General features: G+C 45.3%; 1 protein-coding gene across 3 annotated transcripts in view; it reads right to left on the reverse strand.

Annotated features, from left to right (window-relative positions):
• Positions 1–2,467: 2,467 nt before the first annotated feature.
• PATJ (PATJ crumbs cell polarity complex component) overlaps positions 2,468–25,812 on the reverse strand; it is a 140,943-nt gene continuing 117,598 nt past the window's right edge. For all 3 annotated transcript variants that reach the window (XM_083867477.1, XM_083867479.1, XM_083867478.1), the window contains 11 exons: positions 23,285–23,368; positions 21,004–21,197; positions 19,114–19,261; positions 17,954–18,040; positions 15,154–15,271; positions 13,559–13,596; positions 13,177–13,299; positions 12,040–12,144; positions 8,605–8,708; positions 6,937–7,060; positions 2,468–5,083 (listed from right to left, as the gene is read on the reverse strand). In XM_083867477.1, the coding sequence (XP_083723603.1) occupies positions 4,937–5,083; positions 6,937–7,060; positions 8,605–8,708; positions 12,040–12,144; positions 13,177–13,299; positions 13,559–13,596; positions 15,154–15,271; positions 17,954–18,040; positions 19,114–19,261; positions 21,004–21,197; positions 23,285–23,368 (1,272 nt within the window). In that variant the 3' untranslated portion in view covers positions 2,468–4,936. The remainder of the gene's footprint in view (positions 5,084–6,936; positions 7,061–8,604; positions 8,709–12,039; positions 12,145–13,176; positions 13,300–13,558; positions 13,597–15,153; positions 15,272–17,953; positions 18,041–19,113; positions 19,262–21,003; positions 21,198–23,284; positions 23,369–25,812) is intronic.

The following is a 25,812-nucleotide window of genomic DNA, read 5'->3' on the forward strand; positions in this document are numbered from 1 at the left end:
CATCAGCTCTGAAGGGAAAGAATGACGAGGGGCTCGGCTGAACATGATTTTTCCACTCTCTTTATGGGCATTTCCAGTGTGTGCCTTTCTTCTGCTGCAAGGAGAGGAGAGGGGACTCTGAGGGTCTCATCTGAAGCACATGAGGATCAGGCAAAAACACTTAGCTCAGTTTTGACAGGATGAGAGAGCTGGGGATGGAGAAGAGAAGGCTTAAGGGAGAGCTCCAAGCCCTTCCAGTGCTTAAAGGGGCTCCAGGAGAGCTGGAGAGGGACTGGGGACAAGGGATGGAGGGACAGGACACAGGGAATGGATCCCACTGCCAGAGGACAGGGATGGATTAGAGATCAGGGATAAATTCCCTGTGAGGGTGGGGAAGCCCTGGCACAGGTGCCCAGAGAAGCTTTGGCTGTCCCTGGATCCCTGGAAGTGTCCAAGGCCAGGCTGGGACAACCTGGGACAGTGGAAGGTGTCCCTGCCATGGCAGGGGAATGGAACTGGATGGGCTTTAGGGTCCCTTCCAGCCCAAACCATTCCAGGATCCATCTAGACAACCATCTCCTCTTGAGATGATTCTCAGGCAGAACCTGCCCCATCAGCAGCTTGGACAGTGTCAGTGCAGCAACTCTCAGCAGAATTTAACCTTCTTAGAAGAAACAAAAGTCTCAGCAGCCAAGGCAGATTTATTTGCTGCAGGGCACAGGGGCTGCTCTTCTGCTTTGGGGTCTGTGGGGCCAAGCTGGCTGTTCTTCTGCCCCCACAGCTTAGTGTGGAAGGGCCAATTTGCCCCGTTTTTGCCAGGATGGAAGGCAGTTATCAGCAGGAGTGAGATGGGCCATGATTTCCTTTCCTAGAAACCTCCTGTCACTGTACCCAGGTGTGTCCTTTTTGCAGCACCTCCCTGTTCACAGGGAAAGAGCCAGCTCACAGTTTGGGAATTTATCTTTCCTGGGCTGGGCTGAGAACATGGAGCATCCTCAGGGCATCCCTGGGGGCAGCTCCTCCTCTGGTTGGGGCCTCCAGCCCTGGGCTCAAAGCTGCAGAAATGCAATATTTTGTCAACTGCTCCATCTAGTGCCGTTTCAGCAGAAAAAGCATCCAAAGCACAACACTCAGAGCCGTGCTGGGGCCTGGGCAGCTTTCCCTGCCTGGTCTCTGGAGTGGGTCCATGAGGATGTGCCAGGACCCAGCCCTGGTCCAGGGCTTACCCTGCAGACCCAGAACCAGGAATCTTTACTCTGTTTTTCTCATCCTTCTCAAAATGGGACTATAAATAAACCTTGGAAACATCTGCCCTGGAAAACACCACATTCCTTATGAGCTCTTTTAACTGTTAAGGAATCCCTTAGGTTGGATCAGGCTCACAGCAACCTGGGCTGGTGTAAGGTGCCCCTGTCTGTGGCAGGGGGTGGAATGGGATGAGCTTTAAGGTCTGTCCCAACCCAAACTATTCTGGGCTTCTGTGAGCCTAAATAAAGAGGGAATAAAGATATTACCACTGCATCTTTTCCCTTTTTGTGCAGGAATTGGGAGTGAATTCTGATTTGCCCCCACCACACTTGGGAAGGCAGCAGAGCCCTCAAAGCCCATATGGAAAAGACTAAAAGCAGTCAGGGTGACCCTTGTTCCTTTTCCATTTGGGATGCTGCAGAATATGGATCTCCCTGATTTGCTGCTCTCCTAGAAGGTGCAGCTATCCCAGGAATGTGCATTTTGGGGAACAAACCCTACCAAGAGGGATAACAGTGACCACAGCAGTGTTTAACCAAGACATCAATCCACCCAAATTTCAAATGCAGATGTGTGAACCTGTGGAGAAAGATGACAATGGAATTATGCATCAGCTCTCAGCACAACTGTAAAAACTGATGTTTTATACATGTGTGACATTAAATTAATTCACTCCAGTGCATTCAGGCAGAGGGACGTTAACTGTTCCATCATGGCATAATCACATTACCTCCACAGGCTGTATGGATGTCACACTTCCAGGGTGGTAATTGCCATGGGATTAATTACAGGGAATTTAGGGGCATTACAATGATTCCTCATCAGCAGGATAATGAGGTCGAGTCCCTCATCCCTCCAGGCTAACCTGCTGGCCCTGCCAGCCCACCCAACACCACCACATCATAACCTGGTTATGAGTGGGCCAAGAAATGCCAACAGCCCTGAGATGGCTCCTGGTGCTGTCAAAAATGTCCTTGATGCTGTCACTGCCAGCAGCAGGTTATTCCAGGTCTCTCCATGTGAGGAAGGTGATGGAAGGACTGTGAACAGCACATGGCCCTTCTAAAGTAAAGGCTCTGATGCCCAAATCTTCAAAGGCAGGAGAAGCCTTAGGACAAGAAGAAACAGAGGAAAAGTTTTGCCAGAGGAGCTTTAAACTGGATATCAGGACAACATCTCCCGCAATAGCTTTTAACGCTGACTTAAATTAAAATAGAGACTAAAACAAATGCACAACTACTTACGCAACCGAGCTTTATTTAGAACCTTTGAAGTCATAAAACGTCTCGTTTCACTGATCTACGTAAACATACAATCAGGAGGTTTAATTGCTTTTTCCCTTGCGCAGAAATGAAAGTTTTAAACAAACCAGAACACCTCCACCCAGACAAGCGTGATGCAAATTGAATTCTCTGCCTTGGTCCTGCACGTGGAGAGCGTGGTCACTGGTTTATCAATTAGTTGCAATATAATTTTTTGTTTTTTTGGCAGTAATATATTCGAACACACAAAGTGCAAATTACAAGAAGCAGAAAATGTTCTCTCTCCTTCTGAGCGACGAGAAGTGCAAAATGTCTCAGCCCATAAATTCTATTATTTATGTCTATGAACTGCATGTGCATCACAGGCTGATAAATAGCCGTGTACAACTTCATTGATTAAATGTGGCAACGCCTCAGGGTCGGAATGCAATGGCTATAAAAACACAGGACAGAGGAATTATTCCCTTTGGTTGATAAATTCCACACACTGCTGCTGAGGGTACCTCCTCACACCTCACCTTGAACTCCTGCATGCCTCAGATACTTGTGCAACCAAAGCAGCTTGTTAAGAATCCTCCAGTTTTCTACATCTGGAGATATTCCTGTGCGTCTGCAAATCAAGATTCCACTCACACCTCGCTTGGCAAATCAAACATGGAATCCACTGAAAATGAGAAGTCTCTTCCAGGCACTATTAAGGGAATACCCACCAATGGTTCCAGCAGGCTAAATGCACTTTGTGATTACCTAAAGTTATGGAAAACTTTCCAAGGAAATAAGGAAAAACCCTTTTCCATGAGAATTTATGGCAGCATTCCTGTCTCAGTGTAGTCCACCTCGCTTCAGGACTGGTTCCTGTATGTAAAATGCGAAAAATTCCACTAAATTACACAGAGCAACTGTACCCTTAACACCCCCCTGCACTTCTCAGTTATTGTATTGCAGATTTTCAACCTTCTTTCCATTTAATTCCTGGAATTTTTCACACAAAATGAGCAGCCGATTCTGACCCTGCCCCCTCTTTCATTTCTCCCATTATAAATTATGCCAAATAGTCCAATCAGACTGGGCTGCTTCCTCCAAATCCCTCCTGCTCCTCTGGATAGGAAGATTAACCCCCAACGCCTTACATTGGCAGGAATCTGCCTGCCAAATTCATCTGCTAAATCACCAAGGCCACACTCATACAATCACTGCTTGATGCCTGGGACATGGAATGAAGTTGGGAACTTTTGGCTGAATGTTCCTGCAGTGGGACTGGCCCAGAGTGGGACCAGCCTTGGGAAGGCTCCTCACCCCAAAAAAAACTGGCTGGGGGATTCAGCTGAGCTGGAGGGGGTTGAGGAACCTCATTCCAAAATGCTGCATCTGGCTGTGGGAGATCATCCCAGCACTGCCTGGTGTTACCCAAAATTGACTCAGGCAGCCCCAAAAGAGGAGCATCCTCCCTGATCCATGAAAGCCTCTTCCTGCACAACCTGATCCTGGGGAGACTCTTGGGGATGTACATCAGTTTGGTGGCTGGGATGAACTCCATGGAGCCAGAGGGACTGCTCACTGTCATTCCCAGAATTACAGGATCACATTCCCAAAGCAAACTTTTTGTCTTCATTAAAGTTTCAGGATGAATGATTATGCTGCAGCTTGGCACGACAACAACTGCCTTTGTATGCGACATGCCTGGCATATATCAGCACATTTCTTCTTAAAAAATATAATTAGAATAGAATGAGCCACGCTGTTGTTGTTCATGCTGCCTAAATATCTGAAAAGGCTCAAACATTTTAAAAGCCTAAAAAAATAAATTTCCCTCTCCCCTCGTTTATTTTTTCATGCTAAAGGCTGCAAATTGACACATCACAGTAATTACCTCTGACTAACTTCCACAGACCTACCCAAAGAGATAAACATGAGAAGTTCACATTTGACTATCAGACTTACTGTGCCGAGCACAAAATAATTTCCCAGAGGAGAATTTGATATTTCATCATTTGGAACAGTGGTAATTTAATTACATTGCTAATGTTTTCTGGCATACTTGAAAGAACAATTAGCATAAGTAAATCATGAGTGAGATGACAAGTCGCTTGGCATTCCTTTCTGCTCCTCAGATGAGATAGGTTGATGATCTGAATTCTCTTTTTTGTGTGTGAGCTGATTCCAGGTCCAGCAGCCTCAACCAGGGACAAAAACAAAGCAGAACCAGTCCTGTCCTTTTTGAAGTTCTTTAATTAAACTTGTCCAGAGAAACCTTGGAAGCCACCAAGAAGTTGTGGAGGGCGAGGAGAAAGGCTGGAAAAGATGTGAGGAGGCTGAACGAAGCTGGAGATGTGCACTGCCCCACCTGGCAGAGGTGGGAATGCTGATCCATGTCTGCCAGGCTCTGCTGGGGGGCCGGGCAGCGTTGGACAGCTCTAGGGATGGCCTAAAAAGGGATTTGGTTTGTCTCAGGACAGCACAGCCAGGGTCACGGTGCCCCTCTGGCGCTTCAGGATGGCCACAGCCTGTTCGTGGGTGACGCCTTCCAGGGCCTCGCCATTGACAGCCACGATCTGGTCCCCGCGTTTCAGCCGTCCATCGTCGGCCGCCGCACCCTGCAAACGGCAAACACGGCTGGAGCCTGGCAAACCACGGCTGGAGCCCAGAAAACCACGGCTGGAGCCTGGAAAACCACGGCTGGAGCCTGGCAAACCACGGCTGGAGCCCAGCAAACCATGGCTCAAACCTGGCAAACCACAGCTCAAGCCTGGCAAACACGGCTCAAACCTGGCAAACCATGGCTTAAACCCTGCAAACCACGGCTGGAGCCTGGCAAACCACGACTCCAGCCTGGCAAACCACTGCTCAGACCCGGTAAACCACATCTGGAGCCCAGCAAGCCATGACTCCAGCCCAGCAAACCGTGGCTGGAGCCCGGCAAACCACGGCTCAGACCTGGCAAATCACGGCTCAGACCCAGCAAACCATGGCTCAAGCCCGGCAAACCATGGCTCAAACCTGGCAAACCACAGCTTGAGCCCGGCACACCTGGCAAACCACAGCTCAGACCTGACAAACCATGGCTGGAGCCCGGCAAACTGTGGCTCAGACCCGGCAAACTGTGGCTCAGACCCGGCAAACCGCGGCTCCAGCCCAGCACACCATGGCTCAAGCCCGGCAAACAGCTGAAAATGTGGGGAGGGAGAGGGAACCAACTTGGGCATTGCCCCCAATCCCAGAAAGAGATGGAGAAATGGCCTCGAGTTGTTTAGACTCAACATCAGGACAATTTTGTTCACCAAAAGGTGCCAAGCACTGGAGCAGACTGCCCTGTGGAGTCCTCATCCTTGGAGGGATTTAAAACCCATGTGGATGTGGCACTTGGGGGATATTGGTTGGTAGTACTGGGGGAATGGCTGGACTCGGTGATCTCACAGGGTTTTTCCAACCTAAAAAGTTCTGTGACAGTCCTGAAAGCTTCCAGAGAGCTTTTGAAAGGGCTCCTGTGCTCCAGACATCTCAAGTGAAGTTCTTTTACCTAAATCCCAAGCCCTGCCTGCCCAGAGGTTGCCTCTGCTCCACCAGTGACTGCAGGAACTTCAGGTTCCATTTAGGATTTCTCAGTTGTGCTCACATCTAGAAACTTGTAACCCTAAGCACCACTTGAAAGGCACAATATTTTAATAGTTTAAAATTGTAAAAATACCAGATATTTGTGCTTTGAGGCCCCAGAATAGCAGGAGATATGGCTCCTACTTCACTTTCAGACAAAGTTTTCTCAACTACATCATATACCCTGCCACAAGTGACACCAAGTAGGCACAGGGCAGGCTTCACAATTATTTTATGGAAAGCATCCCTAATTCCCAGTGGTTTTCTTTCCTCCCCATCGATCTCCACAAGTCCCCTCCTGTGGCCGTGCCTGACAAAGTTTTGCTGGCTCATTTTTAGTAGGGGATGGGTGGGAAAAGTGGCATCTCTCCCTCCTACAATATGCTATATTATGATTTCTTCCCCAGCCTCAGAGGCTGGAGCTCTCTGTACCTGGCAGGGACACCTCCAATCCCCCCAGAATCTCTGGTATCAGAGATGGGCTAATTCCTGGTTTTTCATCAGGATACAGCATCTCTGCAATTTCCTCACTCCTGCACAATGAGGAAAAAAAAAAAGATGCCTTTGATACCTGCTGGAAATCTCTTGGAGATTTACAGACAAAAAACTGCCTTATAAATATTTTAATGTACAAACCCAAGTTTCCCAAGTACACAGAGCAATTTTGCTGAGACAAAGTGTCTTGTTTCAGCCATCAGTAATATGAAATATAAACTGAGAAGCCAGCTATGAGTTCTGGGTCCACTAACTCACAGCAACGTACTCAGACAGTACATTTTGCTTTCTGCTACATAATATATTATTTTTAAAGATAATACAGAAAAAAAGGGGAGAAAACAAAAAAATAAAAAGATACCTTGGCAAATATAGTCTTGACATAAATGGGCAGGTCTCCATGGGGACTTCCATACCCCCCTACAATACTAAATCCCAGTCCATCAGAGCCTTTCTCCAAAGTAATAATCTTAGGTTGAGGTGCTCTGAAAACACAATAAATATCACTTAGATAAGCAATGTCTGTCTCTGGGGACTTTATGCAGAAGGAACACTTACAGAGACATTTATCTGGCATGAGTTTTTTTTCACACAGTCACAAACCATGACCCTTGCACTGGAACATTCCTGCAAAGCCCAGAGTTCAAAGGCTGCTCCGTGCGCTCCAGCTCCTCACTTGGAAAACATTCTTTTTAATTATTATATTGTACCCACATCCCCGTGCTCGTAATTCCAGAGCTCATCAGTTGGAGCCTGAACTCTTCAGGGGTTTTCTCTGCCTACACTGAGCAGAGGAAGATTTTTCTTTTTTTTTTTTTTTTTTTTTTTTTTTTTTTTTTTTTTTTTTTTTTTTGTTGTTGTGGAATTTAGATCACTCATACAAATTTACCCATCTCAAATTTGAAATTAGTAATTTCTACGTTGTAGAAAGAACTGTTGTGGATAAAAGGTGGACAGGCACTGCCAGGGCAGTGGTGAAGTCCTCACCCCTGTGTGGATGTGACACTTGGGGACATGGGGCAGTGGTGGCCTGGGCAGTAGGACTCGATCTGGGAGGGTTTTTCCAACCTAAACCATTCCATGATTCTGTGAAAAACATTTGGCATCTTCCACCTATCTAAAGGTGCAGCCCAAGCTGAGCAATATTTTTTTAGGACATACCTAATTCTGCTTCATATTTTCACCTCCAAATTTCCCTGCTGCAAATCCCCCCTCCCAAATTTCAAATATGAGAAAAGAATACAAATCCTTTTGCAAAGCAAGCAGTTCTCCTTTGAGAGCAGCAATAAAACCAGTATCTCACATTTTAAGACCACAGAATGCAGCACAAATAGCTCAACTTTTACACACAACCCTCCTGAGGCAGGGCAGCAAATTCTTAAAATAAACAGAACGAGCCACAGAATGAAAACAAAGGACATAATGAAAATGATGAGCTGAAATGGAGAATAAATGAATTTATTCTGGTGACTGGGATGTTACAGTGTGAGAAGCACATGATGAAGAATAAATCACAGCAGGGCTGGACCTCCAACTTCCATCACCACATACAGGTGCTGCAAAGCAGGAATTATTTTAATTGGATTTTTTTTTTTTTTTTTACTCATAAAGCTATAAAGATTGAAAAGACAAACATCCTGGGACATGTTCTGAAAGGTGTTTTTAACACCTCTGGCGTCAATCTGCCAATACCAAATTATTTCAAATTGCTATGATCAGAACTTCTTCCAGATGAGGAAGCCAATGGAAAACAGCAGAAATACCATGTCAGCACAACATTAAGGAAGAAAAGTGATAGTTTTTCCTTGAAAAACACCCAGAAACAGTGCTTGGAAACACATTTTGTGCTTATTTACTCAAGCAATTTCTGCCAGCAAGGCAAAGACAAACACAAGCCCATCATCAGCTTGGGGAAGGTCACCGAGCTTTCATTTCTAAGGTGATGGAAAATTAGAGAGAAGCAATAGGGGAGAGCTCCCTGCACCTTTTCCCTGGTCCAGAAATCCACCCCAGGAGAGCAGGGACTTACTCAGGATCCTCAGCAGGATGCTCGGAGGGCGGGCTCAGGCTGCAGCCCGTGGACATGCTCTCCAGCTGGCTGGCAATGGCACTGATGTTGGTGTCAGCCACCACCTGGGCAACAGGGATGCAAGGAAATACACTTTGGAGAATCAGTTGACTTTTTTTCCCCAAGCAAGCTTTAAAACAGAGTCCTACTCTCTTAAATCTCCACTAATTCCACAGTTTCAGGTGAGAGCAGCCACCTTCCTGGAGGGTTCAGTGAAAACTTTACTCTTCTCTTGCCCTCACAAGACCATCACTCAGGCTCTGAGCAAAGGGGAGGGGTCTTTCTGGATAATCCAGAGAAAAAAAGTTGCTTTTCCGAGGAAGGAGAGTCAACACAAGGGCTCCAGGATTGGTCTTGAAAGAAACCACCACAACCTTCATGAGAACACCAAGATCCAAAGACCTGGATCTTGGTGCCAAAGATCCTTTACTGGGCAAAGACCCTGAAATGTCTCAGACTGGTTTGTTTGATGAGTAGGGAACAAATTAATCTTTGGTTTTGACTTTTCTCAATTTTTAGCACGAAAACAAACTAGATTGTTCAATTTCTCAGTTCTGGGTCCTCTGTTATTTTAAAAACACTCTGAATGATGCTCTGAGGGCTGGAGCACCTTTCTATGGAGCCAGGCTGGGGGTGCTCACCTGGAGAGGAGAAGCTCCAGGGAGAGCTCAGAGCTCCTTGAAGGGGCTCCAGGAGAGCTGGAGAGGGACTGGGGACAAGGGATGGAGGGACACGACACAGGGAATGGATCCCACTGCCAGAGGGCAGGGAGAAATGCAATATTGGGAAGAAAATCCTTCAGTGAGTGCCCTGGCATTAACTTTATTTTTTCTTCATTGATGCTGATTTTTTTTTCCCATGGAAAATTTTCAAAGAAATCACCACAAAGTGGTTTGAAGTATTTACAGCTTGAAAGGACATCAATTTCCCAACAAGTACAGGCAGTGGTTATCCCCTAACTCCATCTCCTTCTGAGGAGATATTCTTCCCTGCCTGACGTTTACTGCAGCATGAGAGTCCAGCTCAGACACAGTGACAAACAGCCAGGAAGGACAATTCCAATATTTCCTCTACCTATGGTCTTATTTTATCAAAGTGAGCAGGTACTTCTTCCACTCACTGCTGTGAATTTGGCTTTAAGTAAAACGTCCCTTTTCAAAGTAAGAAATTTGTTCCATAAATCTGTTTTAAATGAGTGCTCACGATTCTGCCACAGCAATATTTCCCTCTTCCAAATCATCTGGAGGCAAGAGGGTGACAGAGCCAGGAGGTTTCCATGCAAATTTTGCATCCCAGAACTCAGATTTCAGGATGCCCCAAATGAAAGGGGTCCAGCAGATGAGAACAGCACCTGGCTCAGCCAACAAAGACCCCACCAAGGTTCCCTTCCTGTGCCATCAGAGTAGGGAATTCCAGCCAGGATTTGTCACGGGTTTTTTTTGTTGTTGTTCAATAAAACGAGGGGAAAAACAAATCTATATTCAAAAATCTTCAGCTGGCAGCAAGAATGTATCAGAGTTCAACAACCTTGTAAAAGAAGCTCCCCCTTATCTCATTACTACACCTGCAGAAAAGAAATTAAATTAAACCAAGGCATCAAAACAGCCGAGAGGGATGATTGTTCCCCTGAGACTTTAATCTCCCATTTGCAAACAGCATTTGCAAAACTCCTTCCCAGGACGTTTCCCATAATAAGCCTTTCCACCCCACTGAACACAATTATCTGACCTTTCAGAGCAGTTTGCCACAAAGTGGTCTACCCTGATAATAAACAGAATTACTTAATGGCACATCAGTCATGATGATCACAGCGATAGGATTGTTCCATCTGGATTGTTTGGATTAAAAAAAAAGAGCAGTTTGGTGGTGGACAGGTACCTGTGGTTGGTGGGGAAGGGAACCATCACCAACCAGGCTTTGACACTGCTCCAGGTGTTAAAATACAACATCCCACCTTCCTGGAGCAGGTTTTTAATAGAGAAAAACAGACTCTATTCTATCCCAATAAACCTCCATCATCTGTGAACAGTATCAAGAGGCAGAATGCTCAGAGGGCAAAAAATGTGGATGAAAACCAGCCAAGTGACAAACCCAAAGACACTTCCAGAGGCAGCTCTTTAACCCAGTGGCATTTCTAGAAGAACCTCTTTGTTTGTGTGAGCGACCCAGTGACAGAGTGCTCCATCAGGAATATTTTTAAATCCATCATGAGGTGCAATATTGAGCTGTATTACAGCTTTCAAGATGAGCAATTTTGGGTTCTGCAGCAAGCCTTCATTTTCTATTCAGGGAACACTGTTGACATGAAAAGTGAAATTACTCAACGTTAGTAACAATATGATAACTATAATTTAACAGAGGATCCTCAGCTGGTGTAAATCTGTGTGTTTCCTCTGACTTCAATGGAACTACACAAAACACCATCTGCTCTGGAACTGGCTCATCACTTACTGGGTCAGCAGTTCATGGGCAGACAAAACAAAGAATAAGCAAGTCTCAAACTAAGTTTATTATCATTTCATTGCCTCTTTTTTTTTCTTTCCCCCCCCCTCCCCGTTTTTTATAGTCACATTTGTGGCATAATACAAGCAAGAGGCTTGCAGAAATCCCTCAGTATGTGTTCCAATCCAAAATGTTGTGATGATAAAGACAATTAAGAGTAGATTTTAGTGGTGCCTTCAGCTTGTTTTCCAGTTGTTGCAATAATTCTGCAAACGAGTAGAATTCTGAATTCTAACTGGCAAGTTATTTTCCCCATTTCTTTGTGTAAACATAAAAATAAACTACGGATCAACAGAGTGGCAGGCAGCAATTAGAAGCAATGTGGCAGAAGATGTCCCTTTTAGCTACCACAGAAACACAGCAGTGACAGCAGTGTTTTCTCTCCTGAGTCTTTTTATCCTTTACCTGATGAATAATCAGTTCCAGGCAGCACTGTCTTAGTGATGACGCCATCATTTTCCTTAAATTCTGCTAGAATTTCTTCCAAGGACAAGGAAACCAGCCTGTGGGTCTCTGTCTCATTACATCACAAGCACACACACACATTTTCTTGTTCCTAGTTAACTTTCAATTAAAAAAAAAACCAACAAACAAACTCACAACTTGGAAGCTTGTCGATTTATCACATGTGGCAACAAGTTATTTTGTTCCCTTTGTCATGCTTTTATAGAACCGTGCTCACAGCCTGTATGAATGGCAATAAAGGATTTTTGAATGGAAATGACTTCTTGCTCTCCTTCTGTGTAATTCCCACCAGCAAAGCACCCTGCAATTCTCTGATGCCTTGTGCCAGGGATGCTCAGGGTTTTGTTGTTTGTTTTTTTTTTTTTTTCTTTCTTCCTGAATGCCATTTATCTACCCTGCTGCAGCTGCATGTTCAATTTATCACCATACCTGCAGGATAATGCTCCCATAAGCATTCTTTAGTAGATTAACTGCATCTGCATGAGACAGCCCATCCAAAGGTTGCCCATTAATGCTGACAATCCGATCTCCAACCTGAAAGTACAACAGTAATGGAAAATTACCAGCATTAGGGAAAATTAAAATTAAGAATGCTTAAAATTCCTCATGAACTTGGCACTGCAGAGTCATGCTTCTCTTTTGCAGGATCCCTTTTGTGAGGATTCTGCACTGCCAGTGATCATTTCCTATCCTTTTTTAAACACTAACAATACGATCAGAGAAACAAAGGTGGGTTGTATTTTACTCTTTCTATGTGCAAGCAGAGACAGAGGGAGATTTTCACTGCTGTCCTCCCATCCAGAAAGGATTCATTTGTGTCTGAATGTGCAGACAAATTCATATTCTTCCAGACCGTGTAAGCACATGCTGAATGTTGTATAGGAAGAGTGGGAAATTCTGATATTAATCCAATTAACCTGGATGGTTTCTTCTTCCTACACACAAAAATGATCTCGACCCTGCCATTGTTTAATTCCATTAGAGACAAGGCATGAGTGTAGCAGCATTTCCTAATGAAATCTCATGGGCCAAAGCATGTGGATCTAATAATAAATTCTTTTCAATCCTCATGATTCCTCAAAACTCTCTCCAAAACTGGAAGTGTTCACCATGGCCATGCCTGGAAACCCTCACACGCTGTGGGTCTGATCTGGGCTTGATCTCAAGATCAAACAACTCATTTCTGATCTGGTTTCTACCTGGTTTGAGCTCTAAATGATGCGCAGTCCAGAGTTCCCAAAATACCTGTGGTTTCCAGAGAGCCTCTTGCTGCCCTGCCTGGGTCTGGATGAACAGAGACATTCCAAACCACTACAAATGCATTAAGTTCTTCCTCTGATCATCACTTTCCCAATATGGACAGCAATTGCCATTATTCCCAAGATGGGAAGAGAAGGGGAGATTTATGTTTTGGGGTGGATTTTTTAAACTTTGCTTTGCTTTTATATAAAAAGAGGCAGAGTAGTCAGTGAGAGATTATCAGTGACAGCAGGTAGAGAAGTACCTGAGGCTTCAAGGGACAGGCGGGAGATGAAACAGAAAATATTAAGGGGCCTCTGTACTCACTCTGAGCTTTTGTGTCCGAGCAGCCACTCCGCTGGCCTGGATCATGGCAATGAAGATGGGGATGTCTCCCAAGGGACTGCCCTTCCCTCCTGCTATGCTCACACCCAGGGCATCATTTGGGCCCTGGAACAAAGCAAAACCAAACATCTGCAGTGAGGGCAACTCGTGTTCAGGGTATGGCAATAACTGACTGCTTTGATTGGTGGAACAGGGAGAAAATGGGTTTGACACACACATTTCCTCACCCAAATCACAGGCACACATCCAACACCCGACTGCAAACACAAATAATGCAGCTTGGCTTGTGAGAAACGCTGCAGAAATGACCCAACTTCAGTGAAAGGAGTGGGCTTTATGAATGGATAGAAAACAACTCACTGACCCTTGTTATCTCCACAGTCCTTGGGCCCATATCGGCTCCTAGTAATAAAGAAACAAACAATTAGCTTCTGTAATTAAGAGATAATATAATTAAGAGATAACACTGTCAGGTGACAATGGTCCCTTGCTGCCTAGGCAGAATTATCACCAAGCAGGAGTGGAGCCTTCCTGTGCCAAGGCAGGCAGGGCTGCCCATCTGAAGAGGAGGAGGAGGAAGGATGAATACGGTGTAATCCCCCCGGCTCTCGATGTCACTGTGACTCCCATTGTAGCCCAGCCACAATCTGTGGAACAGCAGCACTCTGCCAGCCTGGAGAACAGCCCTATTGTGCCTTCACTCAGTTAAAGATCGGCTTATTATTTCTAAATCACAGAGTCCTTGCACAAAGGGCTCTGGGAACGGGGCGGTTCCAGGGATCTCCTCTTCCCGTTTGTGCTGTGTTGGTAAATAATGGACAGGCAGAGAGTCAGCCTGGTGTGTATCCAGTCATAGGGTGTGGAAAAATACCCAAAATACTGGAAAAGGGGAGGAAAAAGGGAAGGGAAAGGGGAAGGAAAAGGGGAAGGGAATAAAGATGAGAGGGGAAGGAAATAAAGGTGAGAGGGGAAGGAAAGGGGGAAAGAGGACAAAAGGAGCAGGGAAAAGAGAAGGAGGAAAATGGGAAAGGGGGAAGGGAAGCAAGGAGAGGAGAATGGAATGCAAAGAAAAAAGGAAAAAGGCAAAGAAAAACTTCAGAGCCATTGTTCAAACTGCAACTTTTTCAGCCCAACAAGCTGATGGTGCAGTCAGGTCCTGAGCTCTGCTACAATCACCCCTAACTGTACCAGCTTCAATGAAACTATTTTAAGAGCCTTGCAGAAGGCTGGCAGAGTAAATCTCTTCCAAAATTCCACAATTCTTATCCCCCCCAAACCAGCACTCCCCACATCCATGCAGGTGTCCCTGGGCAGGAGGACCAGGACAGGTGAGGTCTGTGACACTGGCAAGACCCCAAATCAGGGTCAGGAAATGCCCAGTGCTGCAGGGCCTGTCCAGACAGCACAAAGAAGGATGCCCAAAAGCCACCAGGCTCCTGCACTGCCTGCAAACCAGCAGAAGAAATGTCTTCTCCTCCTGCCCATGGTGAGATGTGAGCAAAGATTCCCAACTCCTGGAGCAACTCTCTCTCTCCTCAGGCTGCTGCAGGTCGTGGATTTCACGCTCTCTAAACCTGCAAATTGCAAACTGGGCAATTGTGACTTTCTCATTACAAAACACCCCTTTATGCACTCAAGAGCAACAAAGATATAAATGAAGTGGTGGCAGCTTTATTCCCTGAGAAAACTGTTTCTAATGCGAGAGCCCTGCCTGTGCTAAGCTCTCTGACAAGGGCACAGGAATTCTGCACTTAAAATAGAGGGGCCATTACTCCTCCAGCAGCCATAAAAATAATGTCATCTTCTGGGAAAGTGTTTGGGTCTTAAAAACATCCGTGGGGCATCTTCTGGGAGGCTGGGCAGGAAAGCCCAGATTCAAGTGGTTCAGTTTGGCTTTTAAAGCAGCCCAAACATAAAGCAAATCACACTCAGCTGTTCTGACAGCTGCCCACTCTGTACCTGAGCTTCTCTGGGATGTGTCTGCTGAGGATCTCTTTGTGCTGACAAAGCTCTGCAAGGTGGAGAGGACGGGTGCGAGCGCGGGGTGGAAGTGGCTGTGGACACTCTGTTGGCTCGCCTGAGGGTGAAAAAAAAGATATTAAAAAAACCTCCATGAGTCAAACCCAAAAGTGAACTTAAAACCAGCCCTGGCGACAGGCGGGCGCAGCTGTGCTCTGTGCCAGCCACACTGGAAATGCCACATTGGCCACGCAAGTGCAAACCCTTCTGGGGAGGGGAAACCCACCAAAAGCTCCCTGTGGAGGTGAAGTCACCATCCCTGGAGGGATTTAACAGATGTGTGGATGTGGCACTCGGAACAGGGGTTAGTGCTGGGCTTGGCAGGGCTGGGGAATGGTTGGGTTTGATGGTCTCGGAGGGATTTTTCCAGACTCAGTGGTTCTATGGTGTTGCTCACAGTGCTACAGACCCTTATTCTACACTGAGGTGTTGCTCAGGTCAGCTTTAGGCAGTGTTGCCCCCTTTCAGTTGCTCCCAGGGTGTCTCCACACCTCAGTAGAAGGGGGAATGATGGGCACCTTCCCTGTGATGCCCCTGCATGCAGGAGCACCCAGGAGGACAAACAGCTGCTCTCCCACATGAGGGGGAGATAACAGGGACACCCATCCTGGCAGGAATCTTTGTTGTTTTAGCTGAATCCACTGTAACTACCCCTGCTCCATCTATTTGCACAAGAACCTCCTCTCATTTCCAGAAGAACATGGGAGCTGACACAGGGAGAGCCTCCAAAGGGAGAAGCTCTTTCCATTTCCCTCCTTTTCCCTCTCTCCTCATCTGGCTTTGATCTTCAGACTCTGCCCCTCCAGAAAACTCAATTACCAATTTAGGAAGTGCACCTGAACAGGTTCCACTGAAGGCCAGACCTTTCCATCTGGGCTGCTTTGCCCAAAACAAAGATCTGATCCATCCTTGTCCATGCACAGCAGAGATTTCTGCTCCAAAACCCATCAGCTGGTGACTCAAAAGCCCTGACACATTTATCCTACTGGCCAGGGTGCAGCTGTCAGTGACAAACACCAGGCACAGCTCCCACCCCTGGGTGCCAATTCATGGCCCAGCTAACAACATTTGCAATGCCTGTGAAAGAAACCCCTGTCCTGCACCACAAGGCTTTGATTTCCACTGCTCAAGGGATGCAGTGCACCCACAAAAAAAAAGCCAAGTGAGGACAAAAGGTCTGGATGCTCTTGGCCAGCACCTTCTAAAGCAGCTCTTGCAGTTGTGCAAGTCGTTCAAGCTGATTTGCTGCATCATCTGCCAAGATTTTTATAACTCTTGGAAGGGTTTTGGTGAAAAACATTTATTCAGTTTTCAAAATCACCAAGCCACTCTGGAGCAGGGAGATGAAGGCTCTCAAATGGCTCTGCATCAAGGAGATTAGGATTTCTTGTATTTAAAGAAAGGCAGGAATTACCAGGTTCCTGCAAAAGCCTCTTATGCTACAAAACAGGGAGATGATGTAATTTAATCTGAATTTTTACCTAGACCCATGTTAGATATGGTGGCATTTTGCTTCCCTTTCAGCTTGAGCTTTTTTATGGTAAAACCAGGTGGGTAACTTTTTGCTGTCACTTTGCTCTTGCTTAGGCTTCCTGTTGACACAAAGGCCAAAACAAACTGTAATACCTGACTGCTGACTTAATGCAATCAGTGCAATTTCCCTCTGTCACTTCAGTCCTCCTTGCCTGCTGCCTGCACTGCAGACATTTCTCCAAAGCCACTGTTTTTAAAGCTGGGCTTAGTCCAGCTGTTCCCACATGGTTTTACCCCTGCCTGGTACCTCACCCTCTCCAGCTAGCCTTTAGGAAGTGAAGAAATCACACCATGCTGGGATAATTTTAGCACCTTTTTTGGGGTTGTTCATGGACAGGCCTCCTTAAAAACACTCCTGCTTTAACTCACATCTCCCCTAAGCCTCCTCTGGCTCCTCCTCTCTGTTTCCAAAAAACAAACCCTGCTTTTAGCAGTGCTGGATCCACACATGTGCAACTTTCCCCATGGCAGAAAGAGGCTCAACCCCCCCCACAGCCTCACCCTGCTGTGATTCACCCTTTTAGAGACATTGGCACCTTAAATAAAATGTCAAAGCAGTCGATTTTCAGAAGGAAAACCCATTCAGAAAAAGTTTTCTACGTCACTGTGCCTCGTTTCTCTCCCCTTCAGGGAGAGAAATCTTTGGTGTTAAATCCTGCAGGTTTAACACCAAGAATTGGTGTCTGAGCAGACTGGGGGGCACAGGGAGAGGGGAAAGGCCCTGCTCTGATTGAAAAATGAATTGTTGTCCTCGCTTCAGGTAAAAAGCAAGTGAAGCAGGAAATTGCTCTGTGTTTTCTTGGAGAGGAAAGCAGCTCTCCTGTGGTTCTGCTGGGAGATAGGCAGAGATACAGTTTGGTTTCATTAGCCTGTTTTGACAGACAAAACAGCTGCAGAAAATACATTCGAGCAGTTTTTTCAAGTCTTCAAACCAAAAAATTTCTGGGCATCATCATTTGAGGAAGATATTACAGATTTTTGGTGTGTCTTGGGAAGACACTCCTTCAACAACAAATACATTAACCAGCTCTTCTGCTCAATCAGCATTCCAGCTGCAGCTCAGCACAGAAAATCATGGGGATAAAATGTTTTGTTCCCCACCCTCAGCAGTGCCTGTGGAAGGATGAGCTTCATGTGCACATCTGTGCACCATCCCCATGCTCTGCCCTTCACAGCTCCAGTTTAAGCAGAGGAATTTGTCACTGACCTGACTGTTTTGGGATGTTTTCCGTGATGACAGCCATGACCCAGCTCTCAATCTCCCCAGCTCAAGATGCACCAGGCCTTGAGCACACTTGGAAAAAAAAAACCAAACAAAACAAAAACAAAACAAGCCACAATGTACAATTTAAGTAGACATATGATATTTCATGCTCTCCTGGAGAGAATTATGTTTATATTCAGCACCACAAGTCCGTGAAGAAAGCCAGAAGGAATGCTCAAAACATGAACTCTTGTATTTAGACAATACAAAAAGTGGATTTAGGCTTGTCCTGAAGGTTTTTCCCGGTTGCTGAATTTAGTATGAATCTCCCCCTTGCAAACTGATGGCCAATTTACTCAGCAAAAATAAACAAAAAGCCCCAAACTCTTTAGCAGACATTTGAAAAACCTTTCAGAGGCAAAATGCTGCACAAAAGGGTGAATTTAATCCATATGGATCCAACTTAACAAAATACCCTCATACCACCGGTTCCCAATTCTTAAATAGGTAAACTTTTGGCAAGGTACCAATCCTGGATGGAAAAAAGCAAGGAAATAATTAGCCTTTCCCCTGAAGAATGAAAGAAATCATGTGCAGAAACACTGGTGGGGATGGAGGGGGAAAAGCCCTGGAAGCAGCTGCAGTTTGGAATAGAAATGGGACTTCAGCATCCACTGGTGGTACTTGTGGCCATCCCACCCCTGCCCTCTCCCCCAGCCCAACCAGCCACGGAAAAAGGTAATTTCTCTCAAAATTTCAGAGTAAAATCTCTCCTGGAAGATGGAAAGCTGTGCAGGAACAGATTTAAGCTGTTGTTTTATCCCTGCAGGTCAGTACAGTGAAGCCAAAGATTTATTTCAGTTCTGGTTTGTGTCGCCTCTCCCGTTTCCAAGTGCTTTTCTATCACATGAAATACACAATTGCATTTTCAAATAAATGCCTAAATACTAAATGTGCCTTTGTGTTCCTGCTTCATATCATCCACTTCCTAGAAATACACAGAGAAGTGAGTTTAAATGAACATCCCAGTTCTTTCAAATGAAACTCTTGTCTCAGTAATCAGCTGGAGCTGTCCCGTGTATGGTAAATAGCACTTCAGGATAATTACCTTGCACAGTGTCAGTAACTGCAATTCAGTAGCTCAAAATGTATTCTGTACTCACCTTAAGTATAGTGGCAACAGTCTCTTGTGAGGCATTTCTCATATCCTCCCCATTTACAGACAAAATTTGATCTCCTTGAATTAATCTTCCATCTAGGTCTGCAGCTCCTCCTTTAACAATGTCAGAGATAAACACTCCACTTCCATTTCTAACAATGCAAGAAGCATATGGCTAATTACACAATCCAATATTCTTTGAGAGACCAATTTAGATTACTTGCATTTAAGAGACATTAAAAGAAACCTGTGAGCAGAGGAAGAACCAGTTTTACACCCCAGTCAGCTGTATTAAAAAAAAAAAATCGATGCGTTTTAAAACCACAGCATGTTTTGCTAATATTTAATGTTGTCTTTCCCCTTGAACTGCTAGTTCTGACTGCAGGATACATAAAGATTTATGGAAAACACCATTTATTTGAACAGAAGTCAGAGGTTTGGTCTATAATGGAGTTAAACTATCTCCTGATGGGACATGGGTTAGTGGTGGACCTGGCAGTGTTAGTTAAAGGTTGGACTCAATGATCTTGGTGGGACTTTTGCAACCTAAATGATCCTGTGATTCCTTGCTGTGAGCTGGTACCAGCTGCAGTGCCAAGATCTGGCAATTTTGATGCTTCTTCACCTGAGGGACACAACACTTCTCACCCTGAATTATACCTGGGTATCATTTAACAAACTTCAGCAATTGGGCTCATTCTAAGGAGGGGATCCCCAGTTGCTGAAAGATTCAGGAGTAGCACAGGAGGTCCAGAACAGAAGCAAAGGGAGGAGGGCTGGACACTGCCATTACCACCTGCAGGGTAATTTACATCATCTAAATTAATTACCCACCCCACAATCTGCTCACAACACCTGGGTTAAACATTGCCACCCAAAAACTGCTGCAGAAACTCCACTGACCACGGGCAGTCAGGATAATGACACGGTGCTTTGTAATTGCAAAAGCAAATTATTCTTGGCAATACAGGAGGGCAACTTCAACATTGAACAAGTGTCATGCCATAAATCTCTTCTAGCAAAGGAAGATTAAAACCATCAGTGCTCTGGTTTGAGTGATCTAATAACAGTGGTTTAGAGATGCATCAGGAAAAAGTCACATTTTATTAGGCTGCTGCTACTTCCCACTGTATTGCTCTCTACAACTCCCTGACACGAGGCTGGAGCCAGGACAGGCCTCAAGTTGTGCCAGGGGAGGTTGGGGTTGGATATCAGGAAGAATTTCTTCATGCAAAGGGTGGCCAGACATTGAAAGTCCAAGGAAGGACTGGAGGTGGCATTTGGAGCTCTGGGCTCGGTGACATCAGTCAAAGGTGGGACTCCATGACCTTGGAGGGCTTTTCCAGTCCCCATGGTTGTGTATCTCAGGTTCTGCTCTGTAAACTGCTCTCTGCAGTGTGGCACAGTCCCTGTGAACTGCTCAGGGTTTGGGTCTAACTCAGCCTCTCACCCTCCACTGACCTTGGTCCCTTTGATCTGAGCATGAGCTCAATCTTAACTCATAAATCCATCTGCAAAGGCACATCCTGGAAAGAGTTATGGGAGGTTTATCCCCCAGTTTAGAAACCAGAAAAGCCATGGTTAGGGCCTCCAGAGCCCTGAGACACAGCTACCCTGATGCCACAGAAGAGTGAGCCCCCAGTTCTGCATGGGATTCCCCGTCTGTGCCCAGAGCTCTCCTGGGCAGCAACAGCCTCCACTTCTCAGCTCTGTTCTGACACAGGAGCCACAACCATGGCCCCAGTGAATCCTGGAAGATATTTAAAATATACAATTCTGCTTCTTATGGACTTTCTCCTTTATTTCATATTCCATTTAACTTCTACAGTTGTTCGCATGTCAAAATCCAAAATATTTCCCACTGGAAATGCTGTCAGATCAGAGACACTCCTACCTTTTCCCAGCTATGCTGAGCCCCAACCCTCGGCCCGTTTTCTTTTGGATATCCACAGAGAAAATCTCCAGGTTCTCCTCATCCTTGTAGTGTGCCTCGTTCCTGTAAACCACCAGCTGCACCTTCTGGGGCGTCTGGCGGAGCGCGGTGATGGCCTCCTCGTGGCTGGCGTTCCGCAGATCGATCCCGTTCACCTGGAATGATCAGTGTTTGCTTTCCAAATGACACAGAAAAAATGGTCTTTCCATCATTCCCTGCCCCTGGGTGACAGCACAGATCTGTCAGTGTGACACCCCTTGGTGCTCCAGTTGAGTGTTCCCATCTCCAGAGGGCTGAGATCTTGGGTCTGCTATGGAGTGTGAGCTCGGAGCTTTTGTGCCACTGCCTGGAGTAAATCCCGACAATCAAAACATTTTGGGCTTGGGGGTTTTGGGTGTTCTTCCCTTCTTTTTAACCTCAAGCCCTTGGAACATCAAGCAATCCTCCTTTCTCCAAGCACACAAAGTGGAACGTGCTCCTTTGAGCTCCCTGTGTACCTCAGCACTCAGATCCCTTCTCCCCCAGCTCCGTAACATCATCAAGGTGAAAACAGGAGGAATCAGAAACACCAGCAAATCAATGGCCACAGAGAATCCCAGGCAGGATGTATTAAATGGTGATTTTCCTTTTTTCCCAATAGATGGCACACCAGACCGCTGCTGGAGCAGCCAGCTACACTTCTCTTACCACGACCTGAGAAGGTTTCAGCATTTTAGTCATGTCAGGAACAAGAAGTTCTGCTTAAATGTTCCTTTAAAAAACCCCTACTGCAACGTGAAATTTAATCTGATTTTGCCAAGCCTGAACCACAAGTGCCCTTTAAGGTGTTTGCCAATCTTCTGTCAACTAAATCATCTTTTATTTCTTCATACCAAAACATATCAATACTTAGACATTTTTGAAGTCTCTTTAGGAAGTAGCATGAACTGTAACAGAATAACCACAAATGTTAATCCACTTCCATAAGTTTTAAAGGCAATGAAAATATTTCTCAGAATTTTTAGATCTGCAAAACTACAATCATATCTAATTTTACATTAAGATAATTGAGAGTAATCTTTATTCTCTATATTCTTTTGTACCAATTCTGCACACATTTATTTGTAAGTGCATTGATATTCTTTCCTCGATTCTTTCTTCCAGGCATCTATGTGTGCTTTATCACACTAATCTGAAACTAATTCAGTCATCTTTTTGATTAATACAGCTTTTAAAAGCTGAAATAATAACAATATTATGGCTCACAAACATTAGCACTTTCCTGTTTGGCCAGAGAAGAATTAATTAACCTGCTCCATTTTTACCCTCTAATTACTGTGCTCTGTTAATACCCCGTTATTTATAAAACCAAAACAACATTCGGCCTCAACGCTAACAAAAATATTTGCAGTGCAAGAGCTGTAAAGACAACTCCCCAAGTACCCCTTGCTATTTTCCTAACCCTACACACCGAGGCCTTAATGGCCATGCTGGGAATTTGTCCTGAGCTGACAGCAGAGCTGCAAAGCAGCTGCGCTGAACCCCTGCCTGACACGAGTTTCATTTGCAGACCAACACTTCCCTCTTAACCCTTTCCCTCCACCTTTTCCTTGTGCTTGTCTTGAGGGGGAAAAAACCACCACATTTATTCACAGCAGCCATTCCCCAGCTGCCTGAAGTGTGGCCTGGGGGAGCTGGTAGCTTCTGCAGGGATGCTGGGAGGGATGCTGAGAGGGATGCTGTGGGGAGATGCTGACAGGGATAAAGGCAGGGATGCTGACAGAGATGCTGTGGGGTGATGCTGACAGGGATAAAGGCAGGGATGCTGACAGAGATGCTGTGGGGTGATGCTGACAGGGATAAAGGCAGAGATGCTGACAGGGATACTGGCAAGGATGCTAAAGCCACCTTCTCCTCCTCAGCCCACCTTATCCCAGCTCAATATTTGGATTTCAGAGATACGGGAGCGGCGTCGGGAGCGCGAGCCTCGGAATGAAAGATTAAAGAGATGAATAATACTAAGCTATTGGACATGACAGCTGAACTATGTAATTCAAGAACTGCCTTGCTCAATTAAATTTAATGTATTCTCAATTTGTACCTTCAGTTTATATGAATATATAAGGAAATATGAATTTTTCAGGACGCTCTTAGTGACAGAAGAGAAGCCTTGAGAATGGATCCTATTCAACCTACAAGGGACCTCTGTTGAACTGAAAACAAGTCTCCACAACCAAACACAGGCACAGAGAATGTCATTTACCTCCAGAATCTGATCACCAGCCCAAAGTCTGCCATCTCGGGCTGCTGCCCCTTCTTCATAAACTTCATGGATCACTATGGCATCCTGTGGGAAGAAGGCAGTGGCATGAACTCTGCACCCCAAACACCCCCAAACTGTTCCCCACAACCCACCCTACACTCCCCACCAGCTCCACAGTTAAAAATACAGCACTCCAAATCAGGGGAAGCAAGACTGCAACACAGATTTTTTAAAATTTTCAGTATTTTGCGATAAGAAAGTGACTCTTGTTATCAAAAGCTGATATAAAGGTACAAAGGATTTTGTTCCCCACTTCAGGGTAGTCTTGCCTAGAGGTTCTTCCATCATTTTAATACATTGGCATCAGCAGCACGTGAACTCAGTGTGAACTGCTGTATTAATATCGTCTAGTTTTAATGATATTATTTAAAACCAGATTCTTTGGAGCTATGAATATTTTTAGGGACTTGGCATGGACCTCAGCTCTAAGCAAGAGCTGAATGCCTTGTGGTAAATAGTGCTGGTTAAATCTGTAAGAAATGAAATCCAGAAGAAAGGAACAATGGCAAATGTTAGTTTATTACTGAGGTTGGAAAATGTAGGCAGTGGCAGATGTAGCTTCAGGGAAGGTTTCAGTGATTTAATCTTATTGCCAGCAATAGATGTCCCCAAAGAAAAAGCATTACAAAGAACACACTGTTCTCTTGCTGCTGCTTTCCTTTTGCATTGTTCTAGTTTGTTTGTTTCTTTTTTTTTTTCCTTAGGAAGAAAAAAAAGGGTGACTATAGGTGAAGCAGTGCTACAATGCTTCAGATTGTAGGGTGGGATGTTCCAGTGTGCAAAACCTGCTTCTGTCCTCAGCAGCACCAGCAAACCCTCAGCCTCAGAGCTGAGCCCCCAGTGCTGGCTCTGGGCAAACACAGGGTGATTTTTAATTATTACACACATGGGTTCTGGATAACTCATCCTCAAATACAACCTGCAGAACTGCTGCTGTGAAGCCTCTCACCAAGAGAATGTACAAAGCCAAAGAGGAGCTTTCCCCCAGTGCTTCCAAGAAAAGCTGCTGAGGTTGGAGCACATGGACTCTCCTGTGTGGTGGTTTCTTGGAGCAGTGGCAGGGAATTGCTGCTGGGGTGGGAAAAGGTCCCTCTCCATGTTTGGAGAACACTGCTGGACACCACACCTCTCATCACCAATTCTCCTCCTGCCTGTGCTGCCTCATGAGCCTTTCCCAGCACAGAAAGAAAACTCAAAAATGCCCCTCAGGTAATGCTCAGATCACAATACTCAGAGCACGACTCCCTTTCATTCCCACTCCAGCTCATTTAATGATGTGGAATTGCTGGAGCACAGCACCACTGCCACAGGGTCCCTCTGATCCGTGGACACCAGGCCCTGAAAAAAGCCTGCAGGATTGCAACCACAAATGGATTACAGCTGATACAAGAGTCCCAGATGGGGGAAAAGAGATTTCAATCTGCATAAATGAAGGGGAAACACTGTGAGCTGTGTACCAAGTCATTAAGAAAATCAAAAGAGTGGTTTGATTAAAAAATAAAATAAAATAGAATATGGATATATACACACACCACTGGCAACTGCAGGGGGTTTTTTTGCAGTAACTGAAGTAAGAAATACTAACAAAATAGAACAACACAGGCACATCATCTCCCTGTTGTGGGTCTGGTTTGTTGTGGGGTTTTGGTTGGTTGGTTTGGGGTTGAGGTCCTTTTTTACCTTTGTTTTACAAATGATGGTGTTACTCCAAAGCAACGCAAGAGACTTTAGCCTGGGAGAGGTGGCCAGTGAGAGAACACAAAATATTGTTAAGGCAGCATCATTCACCTGGGACACAGCAGGGCAGAGGATGAGCAGGAGGTTTGGTAGAAAACTGGCAGTGTGACCATGGAACAGCACACTGGGCACGTAGACAGGATGGGCAAATTAAACCTTTTCAGACTGGATTTAATCTCATATTTCCTAACCTCTGAGCAAAGGACCTTTCAATCACATTTCTCTAAGTTTGTTTTCCATTTGTGGTTGCTTTTAAAACATCCACCAACCTGGATATCACCAGCTTTTCCCAGCACCGCTTTATGAAATGTAAAACTGCACATACCGAAGGCTCAGACTCAGGAACCACTGAGTGTTATCAATATGGATAATCTGCATCATCTATTTGAAAAGGCAACACTTCAGCCTTACACTGCGGTTCCTGCACGTGTGAGAAGCCAGACCCAGGACTAAAAATACACGTGGCATGTAAAGGTACATTCCTGCTTGCTCTGTGCCTACCCTGCAGGAGGAAACATCTCGTTGACCTGCCAAAACTCTGTTTTTCTTAAGCAGGGATTTTTTATATTTTTTTTTTTTTTAAGTAGTGTAGCTGAACCAGGCTTATCAAATCGATTTAAAACAGAACAGAGCAATGTGTCCATGATGCACTGTAAAGATTTTTAAATAGTCCATAAGCATAAATGTCAGTTTTAGTTTTCCTTAGCTTATGAACCATGGCAAACGTCTCC

Source organism: Zosterops lateralis (assembly GCF_965231275.1).
Source record: "Zosterops lateralis genome assembly, chromosome: 9".
Classification (NCBI taxonomy): domain Eukaryota; kingdom Metazoa; phylum Chordata; class Aves; order Passeriformes; family Zosteropidae; genus Zosterops; species Zosterops lateralis.